Raw genomic sequence first — 16,513 nt, 5'->3', positions numbered from 1 at the left:
CTGACCAATCTTGGTGCATTCCTCGGTGATTTGCCAAGAAGATAGTCGTGGAAGTATCCCCACAATGGTATAAAGTAGCAAGGCTAGTGGCACCAGATGCGTGGATCGGCTATCGTCTCTTCCGAGTAGGGGTCGGCTATCAAGCATGCATTGTCTATCAGCGCCGGCTAAAGACTCAGTATGGTGGCAGTGGCAGGAACACGGCTCTCGTACACTGAAAGATAGCATATCTGCTGATGCATCTCATTGGTGCTACAATCTTGTGCTTGCTGGCCCGATAATTAGTGGCACCTTCTCACGTATTATTAGCCAGCTTCGGATACCCATCGGTCTGGATGTCTTGGAGTGGCTCTCTAGTGTTGAGACAGCGTTGACTGACTTATAAGCCTGCCTATGGCTGTCTTCGTCCTTGCTCCGACTGTTTTTCAACCATTTTCGCCTGAGAGCTTATTTTCACGACACTTTAATCCAACTCTGTATCCTTGATCACTACTTCAAGATGTCAGAGAGATCGGAGAAAGCATCTGTCAAGGATATTAGTCAGGCCGATAAGACCTTGAAAGACATCGGCGAGGCTTTCGTCTCGGCACAAGGCCTGAGCCCTGAAGAAGACTGGAGAATTCTTCGAAAGATTGATCTATGGTACGAGTTAATACCTGGCTGAGTGTGGATATTAAGGAGGGATTATGCTGATTTAGTACCACAGCCTGTTGCCTGTCATGGCCATGTCATACCTATTTCAATTTCTTGACAAGTCCGCGTTAAGTTATACGGCCATCATGGGCTTACGGGAAGACATGCACCTCAGTGGCTCGGAGTATTCTTGGGCGAGCAGTATATATTACTTTGGTTATCTTGTCGCTTCTTACCCGGCAGGTGTTCTGATGGTTCGTCTACCTGTTGGCAAGGTGATTGCAGTGTCGGTGTGAGTTATCTCCCTTGCTCTCTTCACCCTCTTTAGGGATACGTGGCTAATTTCTTCAGCCTCGTCTGGGGTGTCATTCTGATGTTCACTGCGCTTTGCTCCAACGCTGGAGGCTTGCTGGCAAATCGCATTATGCTAGGCGTCGCTGAGGCTGCCATTGCTCCTGGGCTAAGCATCGTGATCTCCATGTGGTATAAGCGCTCAGAGCAGCCTCTTCGACACGGTGCTTGGTTTCTAGGCAACACGATTGCGGGTATATTTGGAGGTATCGTGGCATATGCCATTGGACACATTGAGAGCATTGCTCCCTGGAAGGTAGGTTGAATTGCCCAAGCTCGTATCACTTCTTACAATATTTTCTAACTCTTCGCCTGTAAGTCAAGTCACCCACTTCTGGGCACCCCACCCATGTGGGCACCCACAAAACGAAGCTATCGCAACAACACCACCCTTTTCAATTGACTATCGCCGAGGCCCAGATGCAACTATGATACAGCTTTCTGCCTCACTAGGGCAATCAGATGTACTGGATTCATCTATGTCAATTTCAGCATCACTAGCCTTGATCTAGGCTTATTGTATATCGCTAATGTTAGTAAACTTAGTGTTAGGGTCTATTTTGATAGTCTTCCTTTTTTTTGCTATAGTATTACTAACTTAGGCTTAGAGAAGCTGTATCTAGTGCTAGGTAATAGCTAGCTAAAAGGACTACTCTTAGAAGCTTTTTTTAACTTTTCTAAAGAGTTAATGTTATATAGTAATACTTTAATTTAGCTTATTAAATAAATCTAGTTAACTATTAAGGTCCCTTATCTTTCTAAGCGTAGATTATGTAATAGTAGATAAAGTAAATACTTATCCCTTTATATCTTAGGCATCTTAGATACCTTAAGTACTTTAAATAGCCTTATTAAGTAGTATTACTAGTATTATTACTTTAAGTAATAGTAAAAAGCTTATAAGAGGTTTATTTATAATAATAAGCTATAGTTTAGTATATTTCTAGCTACTTAGAATATTCTTTTTTATTAGCTTAGCTAAGTATATTAGCTAATAATAAAATAAGAAATATTTTTTACTTACTATAGTTAAATTATTCTATTAGTTAAGGTTAGGCTAGAGCCTTTTGTAATAAGCTGTTTTAACTAGGCTAAAGACTAATTAATTTAGTAGTTAAAGAATATAAGAGGTATATAGTAATAAGAATAATAAATAAATGTTATTAATATAGTATTACTATATAAATTCTGTTATTATATAGCTTTTATACTTATCTAGGACTAGTAGTTTAGCTTAATTAGGCTAAGAGAAAGTAGTTTATAGTAAAAAGACTTTTAGTAGCTACTTAATAGTAGTCTTATTAGTTATCTATTTATTCTCTATTACTATAAACTTTTATTTATTATAAAGGCTAAGATTTAAAAGAAACTACTACTACTAAATTATTTTGCCCTTATATATTATAAGAGGATATAATACTAGGCTATTAGCTAAAATACACTTAATAATAAATACCTAGGCTTATAATTTAAGCTATTTTTTATATATAGACTTTATCTCTGCTTTACTTAGCATTAACTTATTTACTTTTTAACCCTTAAGAATACTAGTCTTATCTATATTATATCTATTAGCTAGCTAAATAGCTAATATTAATAGGATTATAAGATATTTAAACTAGTCCTTAATAATCTTAGTAGATACCCTATTAACACGTCTAGAATTAATAGATTAACTTCTCTAGACCTTAATAGATAAGTTTCTTTATACAAAGGCATCTATCCATCTCTTCCCTAGAGGCTAGGTATTACCCATAGCATAGAGGATACGCTAAGCAAAAACCTTAACTTGTTAATACGTTAACGCAAGCCTAAGGTCAGCCTATATCCATACCTAATTAGCTAGCTTAGCCTCTTGACTAATAGAGAGCCGCTGGAGGTCAGCAAATGCGATATCTCTAAGTTAAATACCCTTGAGGCGATTCTGAAGTGTTAACCGAGGGACGCCCTATTTCTTAGATGTTACCTGGACAGGGACGCTGTTGGCAATATCCCTAAGAGCCTTACTAACCTCATACTCGGTATATTGACCCATAGGGTATAGAAGAAGGTATCTGCAAAAGATGAAGTGATTTAGATAAGGGATGAAAATGTTGTGATAGTTTGAAGTGGGAGGCTGGTCATGGTGTTGAGGGATTTTTGGGGTGCCCACATGGGTGGGGTGCCCAGAAGTGGGTGACTTGACTTACAGGCTGTTTTCCTTATCTTCGGCGGCACTACCGCTGCATGGTCGTTCGCCATCTTCTTCCTTCTGCCTGATACCCCAACCAAGGCAAGATTTCTCAATGAAGCCGATCGCATCAAGGCTGTTGAGCGTGTCGAGGAAAACCTAACAGGCATCAAAAGCGACAAATTCAAGTGGTACCAGTTTGTTGAGGCGATGACAGACGTCAAGGCCTGGCTGCTCTTCACCATTCAGCTCAGCGCTCAGATCGCCAATGGTGGCGTTCACGGGTTCGGGTCCATTGTTATCAAGGGCATGGGTTTTAGTACGCTCAACACGCTTCTTGTTCAAATGCTGGGCTCTGTCTTCCAGTTCGTCTTCGTTCTCTTGGCGACTGGCGGCAGCACGTACTTCCGCAATAGTCGCACTTATTGGATGGCGTGGAATTTGGCAATTTCGATAGCTGGCGCAGCTATGGTCCGACAGATTAACTCAGAGCTGAAATGGGCACGCTTCATGGGCTATTGTCTGACTATCGCTTACAGTGCCAACTTCCCTATGATTCTGTCCATGTCATCCGGTAATTTTGGTGGATTTACCAAGAAGACGACCGTTAACGCTATGGTATGTAAAGCTCCGTTTGACACATGTTTCCAGTACGCTGACTAAACCTACAAGATCTTTATCGCATACTGCGCCGGGAATATTATCGGACCACAGCTTTTCTTTGAATGGGAGGCACCTTCTTACAGCTCTGGTTTCTTGGCCATGTTGATTTGTTATGGAGTAGGCGTTCTGATCTGCTTTGTCCTTCGGTATTATCTCATTTGGCAGAACAAGCGACGAGATAGCGTTGGGGATGTGCTTGATACAAGCGTCGGAGGCCACGTGCCTCTTAACCTGATGGACAAAACAGACAAGGAAATTCCGCAGTTTCGTTATGTTTATTAACACGTGCGGAAGATACGTCTGCAAGACACAGCGCGAGAGCGTCACTTGTTCATTGCCGAAAACCAAGTCCTGTAATTCGAGTCCTGCTTCTATAGGCGGCTTCAGCAACATCATCAAGAACTACAATGAAATCTCGACCACTCCAGGTCCCAGACGATAGGTTTCTCGCTTCTTAAAGCCCGCCAACGATTTGTCGCAATCATGACATCTTTGCAACCCTTGAGTAGGAAGCCCCATTTTGCGATAAACTTTTCAGTGACCTCCCATCCATCCGGACGCCAAGGATCTGACCAAGCAATAATGCCGGGTTGGTCAAGGCATGAATCACCATTTTGACAGCCAACAAGATCGCTGCACAAGTCGTGATGATCAAAGTTTGCACGAAACTTGATCGCATTATCATGTATTGTACCGGACGGGAAAACGTCAATCCAATGTTCATAGGGCGTAGCCAGCACGGAGGTGGTTGTAGTGGTCCCAAGACTCGATCGTGCAGTCCAAGATCGATTTCCAGAACGCGTCGGAGCTTGAGGCCGCCTCATTCATTTCGAGGATCCGCGCTTTAGATAGCTTGTGGCCAAGTGATACGGAACCTTGGGGCCCCGGACCCTTTCCATCGCGTGGCGAAGCGGTCCGGTCACCTCCCTGTTCTTGAGGAATACGGCGATCTCATCCACGACGGTCTGCATCCCGTCGTTCGAGTGGGCGCTGAGGCCAGGCGTGTCGACGATCCTGATGGTCCAGTCACCCGCCCATTGCGCTGTGACAGAGTCCAGATCGCGCCTCACCTTGTCGACGTAATCCTCCCTCTGGGCGTCTGGAACCAGGTCCTGCTTGTTGAGAAGGATCCACATGGCGTGGCACTCGATCTCGTTTCGTATGGAGGAAAGCAATCTGGAAAGCTCTTCGACGACTTCAGGGAGTCGGTCTTGGTCGTTTATGTCAATGACGAGGACGACGAAGTCTGCTTTCTGCGGGTGGCTGGAGCCCCAGGGTGTTCTGAACCTATTGCATCCTGTCGATGCGTTTCGTCAGCTCCGGCGTGAGGGTCTCGACAATCATATCGTAGAGTCGCCCAACTCGCTAGAGGCTCAGCTTTACTCACCTCCAAATGAAATGAGTTCATATGTTGACCCACTTTTGAACCTGAAGGTTTCGATGAGTTGGCCGGCGATGAAATTTGGCGGGACCCGTTCGACCTCCTTCACCCCTTGCGTGAAGCGATGCATTGTCGTCTTCTTGCCTGCAACATCGAGGCCAAAGATGAATGCACGGTGAGGGTCGAGCCCTTTGCGGCCAAAAGAGACTGATGGGATCAGTATGTAGTTCCATGCGGTTTATTGTTGAACTTACACATAGTGAAGTGGACTACTGTAGCTGGTTTCTTCAGGTATGAGGCAAGAAGAACTGAAGAGGAGTAGTGGAATACGTGTGACCGGGAGTTACCGCATTGAGAACGACAAAGAGCCTCTAGTCCCAGGGTGGAATGCTGCTATATAAGACTACAAGCGCCAAATACGTAGGACATGGCATCTATTCAATACTGTGAGACGTGTTCTTAATTGGCCGCAAACGCTCAGACGGGTTAATGATAGTCAGCCAGAATTGGCCCCAAAGGATGCAGGCAACAGCCAAGCCAGGTAGAGCGTCCGATCGCCCGCGCTCCTACAAGGCTTCCGCAGAGTCACGGGAGACCATGTTTCTGACAATGTGGCCTCAAGGAAAGCAGGAGATGGGGAAGTGAAAAGCGGAGTTATGTCAAGAATATGTACCAGTTCTGCGCGAAGGCTGTGGCCACGGACAGTACATGTAGTGAGAACTGAGCTGCAACTTTTGGCATTAACAGGGATTGGGGCAGAACTTGAATCTCACTCAGGAAACTTTCACGTCGGGGTTTTGTTCTGAAATGCCATAGTAAAGGTCATGATGTGTACTTTCCTTATGCCTGTAGTAGTGCCGAAGTCGTACCTCAACGTGGCGTCGCGAACGATTACTCCAGCCCAAGCAAATGATTCACCCTCGTCATCAGGTTTAAATCATCTTGCACCATGGAAAAGTAGGGACCTCGGCCCTGGGCCAGCAGCACCGCGGGGGTGTCGAATGCGACGAACAAGATCCTTATCGTAATGAAGCTAGATTTCTGTTAGAACACTCATGAAACCTCTGATGCCTAGGTATGAGTAAATAGAGATTGAACATACGGTCAAGTCCAGTCGATGCAAGATGGCCAACGTGGTGGTGTCTCAGGTTCTCACAGATGATATCGTGGCACCAGGCCTCGGCCTCAGCGTCCATGCCAGAGGCCGCTGGGAAATGATTAGATCTATGTTGGATGGATTGGTCAACGGAGGCTCTGCAGGAAAACGCACCTTCGTCTAAGATGAGAATCTTGGATTTCTGAAGGACTGCCCGAGAAAGAAGAAGCAGCTAGAGCTCTCCCTTGGACAGATTCATGCTTTGATGACTGTCAGTTTCGGGTGAAAAGAAACCACTGCTTTCAATGGTTTAGATATCTTACTTGGGGCCCACGATGTTATCAAGTAATGAAGTTCCTGCCTAGTCTTTGATCCCTGAGACCTTGTCGATGATGGCCGGCCCGCCGCAAACTCCCAACGCATCCATGATCTCTCCGTCGCGATGCAGGCCCAGAGGATCGAGATTGTGGCGAATAGACCCGGAGAAGACAATCTGGGCCTGGGGCATGAGAGCCAAGCTCCGGCGGAGTCGCACTGTCGTCACATGCGCAATGTCGACGCCGTCGATAAGAATCTTCCCGGCCGTCTGATGCATCAAACGCAGCAGACACATCACCGTCGAGGACTTGCCGACGCCGGTCCGTCCAACAACGGCAACCTTCTCTCCTGGGTTTACGGTGAAGCTGATTGACTGAAGAGAATCCGGTAGGCTCGGCTATTAACGGGCACTCACGTCCTGGAACTCGACTTTGCCAAACTGTGGCCAAGCCGGAGCCGGATCGCTGTCCGAGTACGGCGTCGACCCGTCACGCCCGGCAGGGAAACCGTCTTCTTCCCCGTCGACGGCGGGGGAGTACTCAGCAATGCGGGCGACGGAGACGGCGTCCGCCTCGAACTGGGCGCTGATTTTGGCGATGTTGCTCAGGGTGCCAGTGACCTGGAAGATGTAGGTCATGACGAACCCCAGCACGCCCTGATCGGCAGACCCGGCCAGCAGAAGGCCTAGCGGGGCGACCTGCAGGACGACGGACAGGACCTCGAGCTGGACGCCGAGCCAGAGGTCGATGCACGACAGCGGTCAGAGAGCGCGGACGTTGCGCGCGACGAGGTCGCCGAACGCCTCGACGCGGGCCTCGAGGACGCCGTGCGCGGAAAAGAGGACGCGGCCGCGCTCGGCCTCTTCGAGGTGGTTGAGGAGCGGCGCCCGGCTCTCGGCGTCGAGGTGGCGGAGCTCCCGTAGCTTGACGAGGTACGTCTGCTGGAGCGCGTAGCACGCGGCCAACAGCGGCGCGATGAAGAGGACGCTAGCGGGCATAGCGGCGACGAGGACGCCGCACGAAAGCGCCATGTTGACGAACTGGCAGGCGAGGGAGGCAACGGAGCCGTTCAGGGAGCCGTCGACGCGGGCGACGTCGTTGGTGAAGAGGTTCAGAATGCGTCCCGGGGGCGTAGCCTGGAAGAAGGACAGGTCGCGGTGGAGAACGCCGGATATGAGCCTGCCGTGCAGCGCGGAGGCGGCCGGGACAATGCAGAGCCGGTAGAGGAGGTGGACGAAGAGGAAGAAGAGAGCGGCCGCCTGGCTGGCGGAGAAGACTGCGAAGAGGAGGAGGCCCAGGGGAGGGTAGCCTGGTTGACCTGGGCAGCCATCGTCCTGAGGACGTAGGCGCCCATGACGGACGAGGCCTGGGCCAGGAGGGATACGGATATTGTCATGGGCCACCCGGATCTTCTGGCTGATAATAAGTAGGCGAGCAGCGGGCTCTTCTGGGCTGAGGGTGCTGGCTTCTCATGAATGATAGGTTGGGGAGTATCGGGATAGGTTCGTGTACTACGACTTCAGTCTCGGCAACCTGGACAAGAGGCGTCTGGGCATTCCAAGGTCAGTATAAGCTGGAAATGATTATGTACGTAGAGAACAACACTACCTTGTTGGGAGATGGGAGGGTATCCGAGATGTTCGCCTTCATATCGGCCTTCAACGCAGCCTTAATCGGCTCCTCGAGGCCATCGACGAGCTGGACATCACCATTACCCAAAGCTTTCCGTATCGTACTGTCTCCACTCTTGTACACGGAGTCGGCTCTGCGTACCAACAAGGCGTGGGACGTGCAGACGACCCTCGTCAATCCGTCGAGTAGCCCACCAGGAGCCAGTAGATGGCGCGTGATATGGCTTGCCACCTTGACGTCCAGCACCGCTAGGGGGTCGTCAAGCAGGTAGACCTCGGCCCGCGAGTACGCCGCCCTAGCGAGGCAAATGAGCGCACACTGGCCGCCGGACAAGGCCGACGAGCCGGCGATGACGGTGCCATCGCCGTCGCGGAGACGCGCGAAATCGACGTCGAGACAGCAGGCCCAGACGCTCTGGGCGTATCGCTGCGCGTCATAGGGCTTCCCGAACAGGATGTTGTCGCGGATGCTGCCGTGGACTAGGACGGGCTTCTGGCCGACGTAGGCGATCTGCAGGTGGCTCGAGTGCCGCCTCGCCCGCTCGACGTGCCGGAAGAGGGAGAGCAGGATGGTCGATTTACCGCAGCCCATGCCTCCCGTGATGGCGGTGAGTTCGTCGGTACCGATGGCCAGGGAGCCCTTTCTTATGAGCGGCGCCGCCGCGTCGTGCCAACCCACCTCCAAGTCGTGCGCAAGGATGAGCATGTCCGGGGACCAGCTCCGGGTAGTCGACGTCGCGTGAGCCCCCGGGCAGCGGCGATCTTGGTCTCCGGCAAGTTGAGGTACGCCTGTATGCGTTTGCTGGACGCGTGGACGCTCTGCACCGTCGACGCCAGGACGGAAAGCTGGCCCAGTGTCGCGTTGAGCATTGTGAAGAACATGATGGCGGCGAAGACGAGCTCGTTTGTCAGCGGCCGGCGCATCAGGAGGACGATGCCGAAGGTGGCCAGCGTCAGGGCGGCCGGCACCGTCTGCATGTAGGCGACCAGGCCGGAGGCCGAGATGGCGGCGTTCCGCAGGGTCTCGAGCTCCCTAGCGCGCCGTTCCGCGATGGACCGGACGAAGACGGGCTCCCACGCGTGCATCTTGACGCTCTGGATCGACTCGAGCACCTCGGCCAGCAGCTTCGCGCGGGCGTCCTTAGCGGCCATATTGCTCGAGATCCAGACGGCCATGGACCGTAGGAGGAGGCTCAGGACAGGTAACATGATTGCCTGTGTGCTGTCAGTTGATTTGTACTCGATGATATAATATGACTAGTGTTGACCGGGTTCTTTTGGTAAGAAGACGATGAACAACATACGATTAGAACAAGGATGGCGACGAACGTCGGGTAAGGCAGCAGCACAGCTAAGCCGCCCAGACAGAGAACGACCTGGACCGGCATGCTCCATGCGTCGGGAAAGCTTTGGGCGCAGCGGAAGAGCACCAGGGTGTCGACCTCGGCGATGGTCGAGAGGTCGGCAACGAGGGCGTCACCGTCGGGTTGGAAGTCGCCGAGGCGGAGCATCTTCCGGTGAAGCGCCAATGAGAGGGCGCTCCGGTACTGCACGGCGAGCTTCAGCAGGTGGTAGCCGCTGAAGTGTCCCGCGAGGGCCCCGGAGACACGGGAGCAGAACATGACCATGACATTAGCTGCCGTGGGGCGGGTCAGCAGCCGCTGGAGCTGCCAGGGGATCGCGAAGAAGGAGGCGTCGCAGACGAGGCGGAGAAGGGTGCTGACGAAGACCTGGCGGCGGTGCTCGCGCATGATGAAGCGCCAGTACAGGTGGGTTGCGGCATTCTCTGGCGAGGAACTGGCGTCTTCGACGAGCCGTGCCTCGTACTCTTCTGACGGAGCGAGCGCCGGGTTCTCTGGGAGGTCGCCCAGGCGAAGGACATCCTGGACTTGGGTGATGCGGTTTCAGTCAGCTGTACGACAGCTTCTCAAACAGGCTATTCTGTGTCGAGCTAGAGGACACCGTCGTTCCCTTTGGTCGAGAACAGGGACTGGCGTGGAAGACATCGAGAAGAAACGTCGCAGCCAGGACCCAGGGGAATAGACAGTTCAGTGGAAGAGGGGGGCGAGGCAGAGAGGAGTTGAAGAACGTCCACGTCAAAGAGCCGTTTAGATGGTAGGCTCCTCTGACTGCCGATGGCTGGCCGAGGAGGAGGGTCAAGACGTTGGACAGGGCCCCGATGCATGAAGCAGATAAGAGGAGTATGATACGCGTCCGTACCTGCGACTCGGGTTGTTGTTGCAAGAGCACCAGACTATGAACGCAGTACGCCGCAATGCATATTTGGAGAGTGTGGTGAGTGAGCCGACTATACAAGGGCGATGTATATATGTGACTAAGGGGTTGAGACTTACGATTTTAAAAAGCTGGATTCTTCCAAAGGGCCGAACGAGTTGGATTGCCGGTTGTCTCCAAGGCCGGATCAAGACGGTGTAAGTCAACAAGCAGAATGTCGAAACCAGTTGAGTGAACCTAGGTCACAGATCAGCGAGGGCCCTACCAACGTAATCAAGTTGATGGATTGTCCTCTTCTCACTCCCTAGAGCGCACGTTAAGAATGATATCTCGTAAGTACTTACACGACCACGTAAGAGGATACCGGCGGCCACAGCGATTCGGCCGACAACGGACTCTGAACTTGGTCGCCGAGACCAAACATCTCACCTGAGTCCAGTCCTTTCTCTCCATCATAGGAGTCTCGGACTGAAGGACAGAACAGCGTTATCAACCCGTACTAGCGCGAGTCGTCTCAGTCATATCAGGTCATATCAGTCAATCAGTCATACCAGAGAAAGCCTCTCATGATTGGCGTGAATCAACACCCAGGGGATGACACGGTGACGCGCCTCTCAAGACCCAAGAAGACGGACATAGTCAGGAAACGGACGGGGTGCCAGAGATGCAGGAGCAAGAAGCGAAAGGTGGGAGTTTCCTCATACTTTTCTAGTACCGACGGCCTCAGGATATGCTGACGAGCGCTTTGCATCCCCCCCGGGCAGTGCGATGAGACTCAGCCAGAGTTACTAGCATGCGTCCAGCGAGGCATCCCCTGCAGTGGGTACCAGAGCCGCATCAGGTTCAAAGATATCTCTGATCGGACGGCCGAGATGTCCAAGAGGGTCGAGGCGGCGCGGTGGTCGGCCCTGCGGGAAGAAGACGCGGCCAGACTGCACGTGGCTAAGGGCGGTGCACGGGATAGAACACCTACGAGGGATCACCAGAACGAAAATCGCCAGGACAAGGACCACCGGAGCAAGAAACATCCCGAAGAGAACGTAAGACGGATCCTCGGGTGCGACTTTGACGACGCCGCGGACCACAGTTTACCCGTAGCCATGCTCGACTAAGAGGACACGTTCTTGAGACATATCCTGGAACAACAACCGCCGAGATTCTTGGGCGACGAAGCCAACGACGACGCGGATCACGCGGCGCGCTTGGGCCCCTCGATGTCGATGGACGCGTTCCCTTTCTCTCGTTCGCCGTTCGAGCTCTCTAACCGGTTCGAATTCCTCTCAGCGGTGCCAAAAACATCCCGGCGCCCGATCCCGTCGTTGGCGCCAGATACCCGAGATTCCCTTGCGTTATGAAACGCATGTACGTCCAAGGCAGACGCTCCGTCCTGGGACGATATGCTTGACTTTCCCGACCCTTCACGTGCCCAGATGCCCCTTGGGGGGGGGGCCTATTGCACTGTCGATGACATGGCAGCGCGGCGCGGGCATGACGGAGGATTCTCTGCCAGAAACCTTTGAAAAGGATGTCGCGCCACGGATAGCCCTCCCTCTGCCTTTGACCGACTTATTGCGTGCCAGCACCGGCCTTTGGGCCGCCGCTCTGGCGCTGACGACCGTCTATCTCCGCCTGTGCCGGACCTCCGGCTCGGAGCCAACATCTCCGGGGACCCAGCCCGACCCGGCGGCCACCGGCGTCCACTGCCATTACTACGACTTTGCCGTCGCCGATCTCGTCCACCAGCTAAGAATATGTCCCGGCCCCGACGCCGCCGACGCTCTCGTCCGTGCTGCCATCCTCCTCATCTACCGCGACACCGCCGTCGGCTCGCACCGGGACGTCGGCGGCTACCTGCGCCAGCCGGAGGCCCTCTCGGCCGCCGTCGACCTCACCTCACGCTGCCACCAGGCCCTCCTCCGTGCCTGGCTGTTTTTCTCGTTCGACATGAGGCTGTGCTCGCTGGTTACGCGCAAGTCCGTCGCTGGGCCGCTCCCGCCGCCGCAGCAGACGTGCGCCCCTTGGGATAGCCGGCTGATGATCCAGGTCATCTTCTCCTCCCTCTCGCGGCTTCACGGCCGGGCCGTCATGGAGGCTTCCTTATCGAAGCCCGACGGCGGCGACCCCGGAGGTGGCGGTAATAAGAAGGCGAGGCAGAGCGCGTCGAGACGGGCCGTCGAGTGGCTCTGTTCCGTGCTCGGCTAGCGGTGCGACCTCCGCCAGTGGGAGCAGCGCGACTACTACGACGAGACCCTCTCGGACGATGCCATCACGCGCAGTGCCGCGTATTCGAGAGTAGACTCGACGCGTGGCACCGCGCCACCGCGCGGAACGACCTCCCCGTGCCGTGCCTCGGGGCGGGCGCCGAGGACGTGGTCGCTGAGGGTGCCTTTGGGGCCGTAGTGCCGTATGACATCCCCGACCGCGGCGCGGCCATCGAATACTCGCTGTACCTGATCTCCCGCATGACGTGTTTGTATCTCCAGTCCCGATACCTGGCCCGGGACCCCAAGCACGCGCCCGTCTTCGACTCGGACGCTCTGGCGAGGGTCGCAGTCACCATCCTGCTCAAGACCGGGCCGGCGCAGCCGACGGCGTTCGGCGAGCCGAACGTCCTAATGCTGCTCTACATGACCGCGCTGGTGTCCAAAGGCACCGCCATCGCCACGGCGGTGCTCGAGGGCGTGCTCCCCCGGTTCATGAAGAACGGGAACATGCCGACGGTGGAGCGCGACGAGATGCTGTATATGGAGAGGCTTATAGAGGTGGTCGTCCGGGAGAGGTACCGGGGCCGGTCGGTTCGTTTCGCGATCGATAGCTACGAAGAGGATCACAGGAGAGATGCGACGTGTTCGTCGCGCCAGCGGAAGATTGTCGTCTTTGGCGACTTTGGCGGACGAGGCCATTTCCGGGATGTCGTGTACATGGGTTCGAATGCTTGTACGGATGTTCTATGAAAGACTATCGACTCAAGCAATGCAGGATGGTTATGATAGACATGATGGACGTAGAAGCCTCGACAGTTGCAAACATGAACCGACTGAATCCTCACAGCTAATCGCCCCTGTCGTCCTCCAACACAGGTTGGCCAGGCTGATTCTGCGAGAAGACAGCGAGCGGTCTCCGAAACAGGCCATCCTTTTCCATCCCGCCCGTCAAGATGGTCGAGCCAGTGTTTGACGAGTTTCAGTGAGGACACCGGTTGGTCATATGGGACCTGTGAGTCAAGAGTCAGTAACACTTCAGTCCTCATGCGTTGTCCACGGAACCCAGATACACCACCCTTGGAACCCCACACTCTCTTCCTGCAGCAACCCACTCTTGTACTTACACATACACGCTCATTCAGACTGCCCTCTTGACCCATCACGGTTGTTGATCCTTGATCTGAGACTAGGCAGTACACTAATTATTCTTTTCGGACTCTTCTCGACTCCTCACAAATGCCCCGAAGCGCCTCGAGGACACCGTCGGGGTTGCAGATGATGTCCATCACCCCGATGTACAAGAGCACATCAAGAGGCCTGCGAGACCCGCTGGCTGTCTTGCCTTCGCGGGAATCCTCCAGCAGCGCACGGAGCGCGGCCGTCATTGGCGCGACGAAATCGCCCGATGCCGAGAACCTCTTGAACGTAGGCCAGTCCTCCATCTCCCACCCGGTCTTGGCGCCTCGCGTCCGCAGCGCGACCTCGAACTCGCCATCCAGGACCGCCGGCGAGTTGAGGTACTGGACGGGGTTCGCGACATCCGGATAGCAGTTCCCTGGCCCCGGGCAGTGCCTGAGCCGCCTGTCGTAGACGCTGCGCGTGGCCTTCTGGAAGACCTCCAGGTAGTCGGGCCTGCACGCGTCGACGGCCATCGCGCACAGGGGCGGCCTGGCGCTGCCCTGCTCGCAGGCCCGCAGCAGCTTCTCGCACGGCGTCAGGGCTCCTTCGAGGGCCTTGCAGTCCTCCTCCTTGAGCTGCCTGGGGTACTTGCCCCGCCAGCCGTCGAAACAGCTGACTTCGTGCATGGAAGGTACCTGGACCGCCAGATCAATCCACGGGTTCCCGACGAAGATGGACCGCAGGGGGATGACGGCGCCGCGGGCCTCCGGTGAGTGGTCGAAGAAGGAGTTGTACTCGAGGATGCTGGCGGCAAGCGTGGGGACATAGCGCCCGGCAAACGATCCTCCGGACAGGTGGAGGTCGGCGGACGCAAGCGAGGGGGAGGCCTCGTACAACAGCCGGATGAAGGCGATGGAGTCGAGAGACGACGCCGGCGTGAGAGACGACGCCTGCGTGCGAGACGGCATGGCCGGCGGCTCCCCGTCGGTTCTGTTGTCGACGTAGGAGAAGCCCACGCCGGCCGGCTGATCCAGGTACACGACGTTGAAGTGCTCTGTCCAAGAGTTCGGGTTGAACTTGGTGGCGTTGGGTCCGTCGGTCACACACGGGCCGTTCTCGGACAACATGCCGTGGAGAGAGCTGCCCCCGGGGCCTCCTTGACGCCATATCAAGAGAGGAGCCGAAGCCGGATCATGTCGAGCTTCGTGGTACCCTATATACCTCTTGGTCAGTACATAGTTTCCGCAGATACAACAAAGGGCTGCAATAATGGAGATTACAGAAGAAGAGATGGCGGTCGTCTATGTCGGCCTAACCCGCATGGTGACCCGAACCGCCATGGCAGAGCTTCGTATCGTCGGCCGCCTAGGACTTGTAGCGTATGGCGCAATCATTAAAGGTCGAGTTTACAGTCCTGTACTCCGAAGCCGCGGCGGTGGCGACGACGGGTAACAATAAGAGGCTGGCGGTGGCGGCCGATAAGCGAGGCTTGTTGAGAAGCATCTTGAACGTGATTCTCCGCTAATTGGTAATCTTGGTCTCCGTTTACCACCAATCACTCAGTTCGGCCGGTAGAGTAGGAACGACAGGCATATAATGCTTTAGTATAGCATTCGATGTGAGAGGCTTGCTGCACGCTGCACGTGCCGGCCAACGGCGGATCGGATTGCCTAAATAGGAAATTCTTCGGGGAACGCGTCATCCGTCTCCGAAACTCTCGCTCCAATATCAATGAGGAGTCATGACCTGTCCGTCCGCTTGACCGTCATTGTCACGGTATCTTTCCCATTGTCTCTCGGGGCTCTTTCGGTGGCTCTTGTTGTTGACCATGTCGCCTCTGCCTCCCTCCAAGAGGGGCTGGAATACAGTCTGGCCAGATCTCATGATAGACCTGAGCATGTAAAGGCATCAGCGACGACATCTCTGACATCTCGAGTTGCTTGGCCAGAAATCTTGCCAGAATCGGGCTAGCCCTCAAGCAGGGGACTGCCGGATAACTACCCGGATTTGTCTCAGGGGGCCAACCTTTCATTCTTCCCTGCATATGAGTCCTCCTTAGGTTCTAAATGCCAGGGAGGTTAGTCTGGTTCTGTTGCTTATCAAAGATTTACATAATATGCTCGGTTACGTCCTATTACCTAGGGTCTCTTGTTAATATAGAAAAGCAAGTAAATTCCATAGCCAGGCTCCTAATCTCAGCAACAAGCTGGCCATTCCTAACGCTTTACTTATTGCCTTTTAAAGCGTTACTTACTTCTTACTAGGTAATTAGTATATTGTTTAGCGTGTTGAACGCCTTATAAAGCATCTCCCCTACCTTAACCGCCCTACGCAACAGCTACGTACTATTACTAAGGTCAAAGGCTAAGAAAAAGCCGCTAAACTACTGGATATTAATCTTAAAGACGTTAATTTCGTTAAGTTATATCTTAGTAAAGTTAATCGTTACTGCAACATCTACAGCGTTGAGGAACTTGTCCTTCATCCCTATAATCCAAAGGGTGTTAAGCGAATCCACAAGCATCATAGCCCAGCCCCCAAAAGAGTTCTAGCGGCCCCCCAAGACCAGTGTCAGCTTATTAGACAGCCAAGCGTAGACGCAGTACAAAGACCACGCTTTTAAAAACGCCTGCTTGACGGTTGGTTGCTGCTCTTTGTGGACACGGCGCTGGTCGCTCGTTTCGTGTGGGAAGGTGGCCTGGACCTGTGGGAA

At 53.6% G+C, this 16,513-nt stretch overlaps 8 protein-coding genes across 8 annotated transcripts; 5 read left to right on the top strand and 3 right to left on the bottom strand.

The window, feature by feature from the left end:
• Nucleotides 1-779: 779 nt before the first annotated feature.
• ColSpa_11164 (putative transporter) lies at nt 780-1,249 on the top strand (the record flags this gene model as incomplete). The annotated part of the gene is made up of 2 exons (XM_049277376.1): nt 780-887; nt 962-1,249. The coding sequence occupies 2 exons, from the start codon at nt 780-782 to the stop codon at nt 1,247-1,249; spliced, it is 396 nt and encodes a 131-aa protein (XP_049133333.1).
• Nucleotides 1,250-3,136: 1,887 nt separating this feature from the next.
• On the top strand, nt 3,137-4,099 carry ColSpa_11163 (putative transporter; the record flags this gene model as incomplete). Its single annotated transcript, XM_049277375.1, has 3 exons — nt 3,137-3,145; nt 3,176-3,772; nt 3,869-4,099. The coding sequence occupies 3 exons, from the start codon at nt 3,137-3,139 to the stop codon at nt 4,097-4,099; spliced, it is 837 nt and encodes a 278-aa protein (XP_049133332.1).
• Nucleotides 4,100-4,641: 542 nt separating this feature from the next.
• Nucleotides 4,642-5,456, bottom strand: ColSpa_11162 (ADP-ribosylation factor; the record flags this gene model as incomplete). The annotated part of the gene is made up of 3 exons (XM_049277374.1): nt 4,642-5,114; nt 5,205-5,405; nt 5,453-5,456. The coding sequence occupies 3 exons, from the start codon at nt 5,454-5,456 to the stop codon at nt 4,642-4,644; spliced, it is 678 nt and encodes a 225-aa protein (XP_049133331.1).
• A 1,199-nt stretch (nt 5,457-6,655) lies between these two features.
• On the bottom strand, nt 6,656-10,248 carry ColSpa_11161 (multidrug resistance-associated protein 7; the record flags this gene model as incomplete). Its single annotated transcript, XM_049277373.1, has 7 exons — nt 6,656-6,985; nt 7,028-7,336; nt 7,388-8,063; nt 8,203-9,044; nt 9,068-9,457; nt 9,547-10,125; nt 10,228-10,248. 7 exons carry the CDS (start codon nt 10,246-10,248, stop codon nt 6,656-6,658), a joined length of 3,147 nt encoding a protein of 1,048 aa, XP_049133330.1.
• Nucleotides 10,249-11,349: 1,101 nt separating this feature from the next.
• Nucleotides 11,350-11,589, top strand: ColSpa_11160 (uncharacterized protein; the record flags this gene model as incomplete). The annotated part of the gene is made up of 1 exon (XM_049277372.1): nt 11,350-11,589. The coding sequence occupies one exon, from the start codon at nt 11,350-11,352 to the stop codon at nt 11,587-11,589; it is 240 nt and encodes a 79-aa protein (XP_049133329.1).
• Nucleotides 11,590-11,941: 352 nt separating this feature from the next.
• Nucleotides 11,942-13,431, top strand: ColSpa_11159 (uncharacterized protein; the record flags this gene model as incomplete). The annotated part of the gene is given in 3 exon segments (XM_049277371.1): nt 11,942-12,667; nt 12,680-12,759; nt 12,774-13,431. 3 exon segments carry the CDS (start codon nt 11,942-11,944, stop codon nt 13,429-13,431), a joined length of 1,464 nt encoding a protein of 487 aa, XP_049133328.1.
• A 452-nt stretch (nt 13,432-13,883) lies between these two features.
• On the bottom strand, nt 13,884-14,927 carry ColSpa_11158 (carboxypeptidase Y A; the record flags this gene model as incomplete). The annotated part of the gene is made up of 1 exon (XM_049277370.1): nt 13,884-14,927. One exon carries the CDS (start codon nt 14,925-14,927, stop codon nt 13,884-13,886), a length of 1,044 nt encoding a protein of 347 aa, XP_049133327.1.
• Nucleotides 14,928-15,069: 142 nt separating this feature from the next.
• ColSpa_11157 (uncharacterized protein) lies at nt 15,070-15,252 on the top strand (the record flags this gene model as incomplete). The annotated part of the gene is made up of 1 exon (XM_049277369.1): nt 15,070-15,252. The coding sequence occupies one exon, from the start codon at nt 15,070-15,072 to the stop codon at nt 15,250-15,252; it is 183 nt and encodes a 60-aa protein (XP_049133326.1).
• Nucleotides 15,253-16,513: the final 1,261 nt, after the last annotated feature.

This window comes from Colletotrichum spaethianum (genome assembly GCF_022836535.1).
Source record: "Colletotrichum spaethianum MAFF 239500 DNA, contig43, whole genome shotgun sequence".
NCBI lineage: Eukaryota > Fungi > Ascomycota > Sordariomycetes > Glomerellales > Glomerellaceae > Colletotrichum > Colletotrichum spaethianum.
The sequence above is the reverse complement of the archived record's forward strand: the minus strand, read 5'-3'. Positions and strand labels throughout refer to the sequence as shown.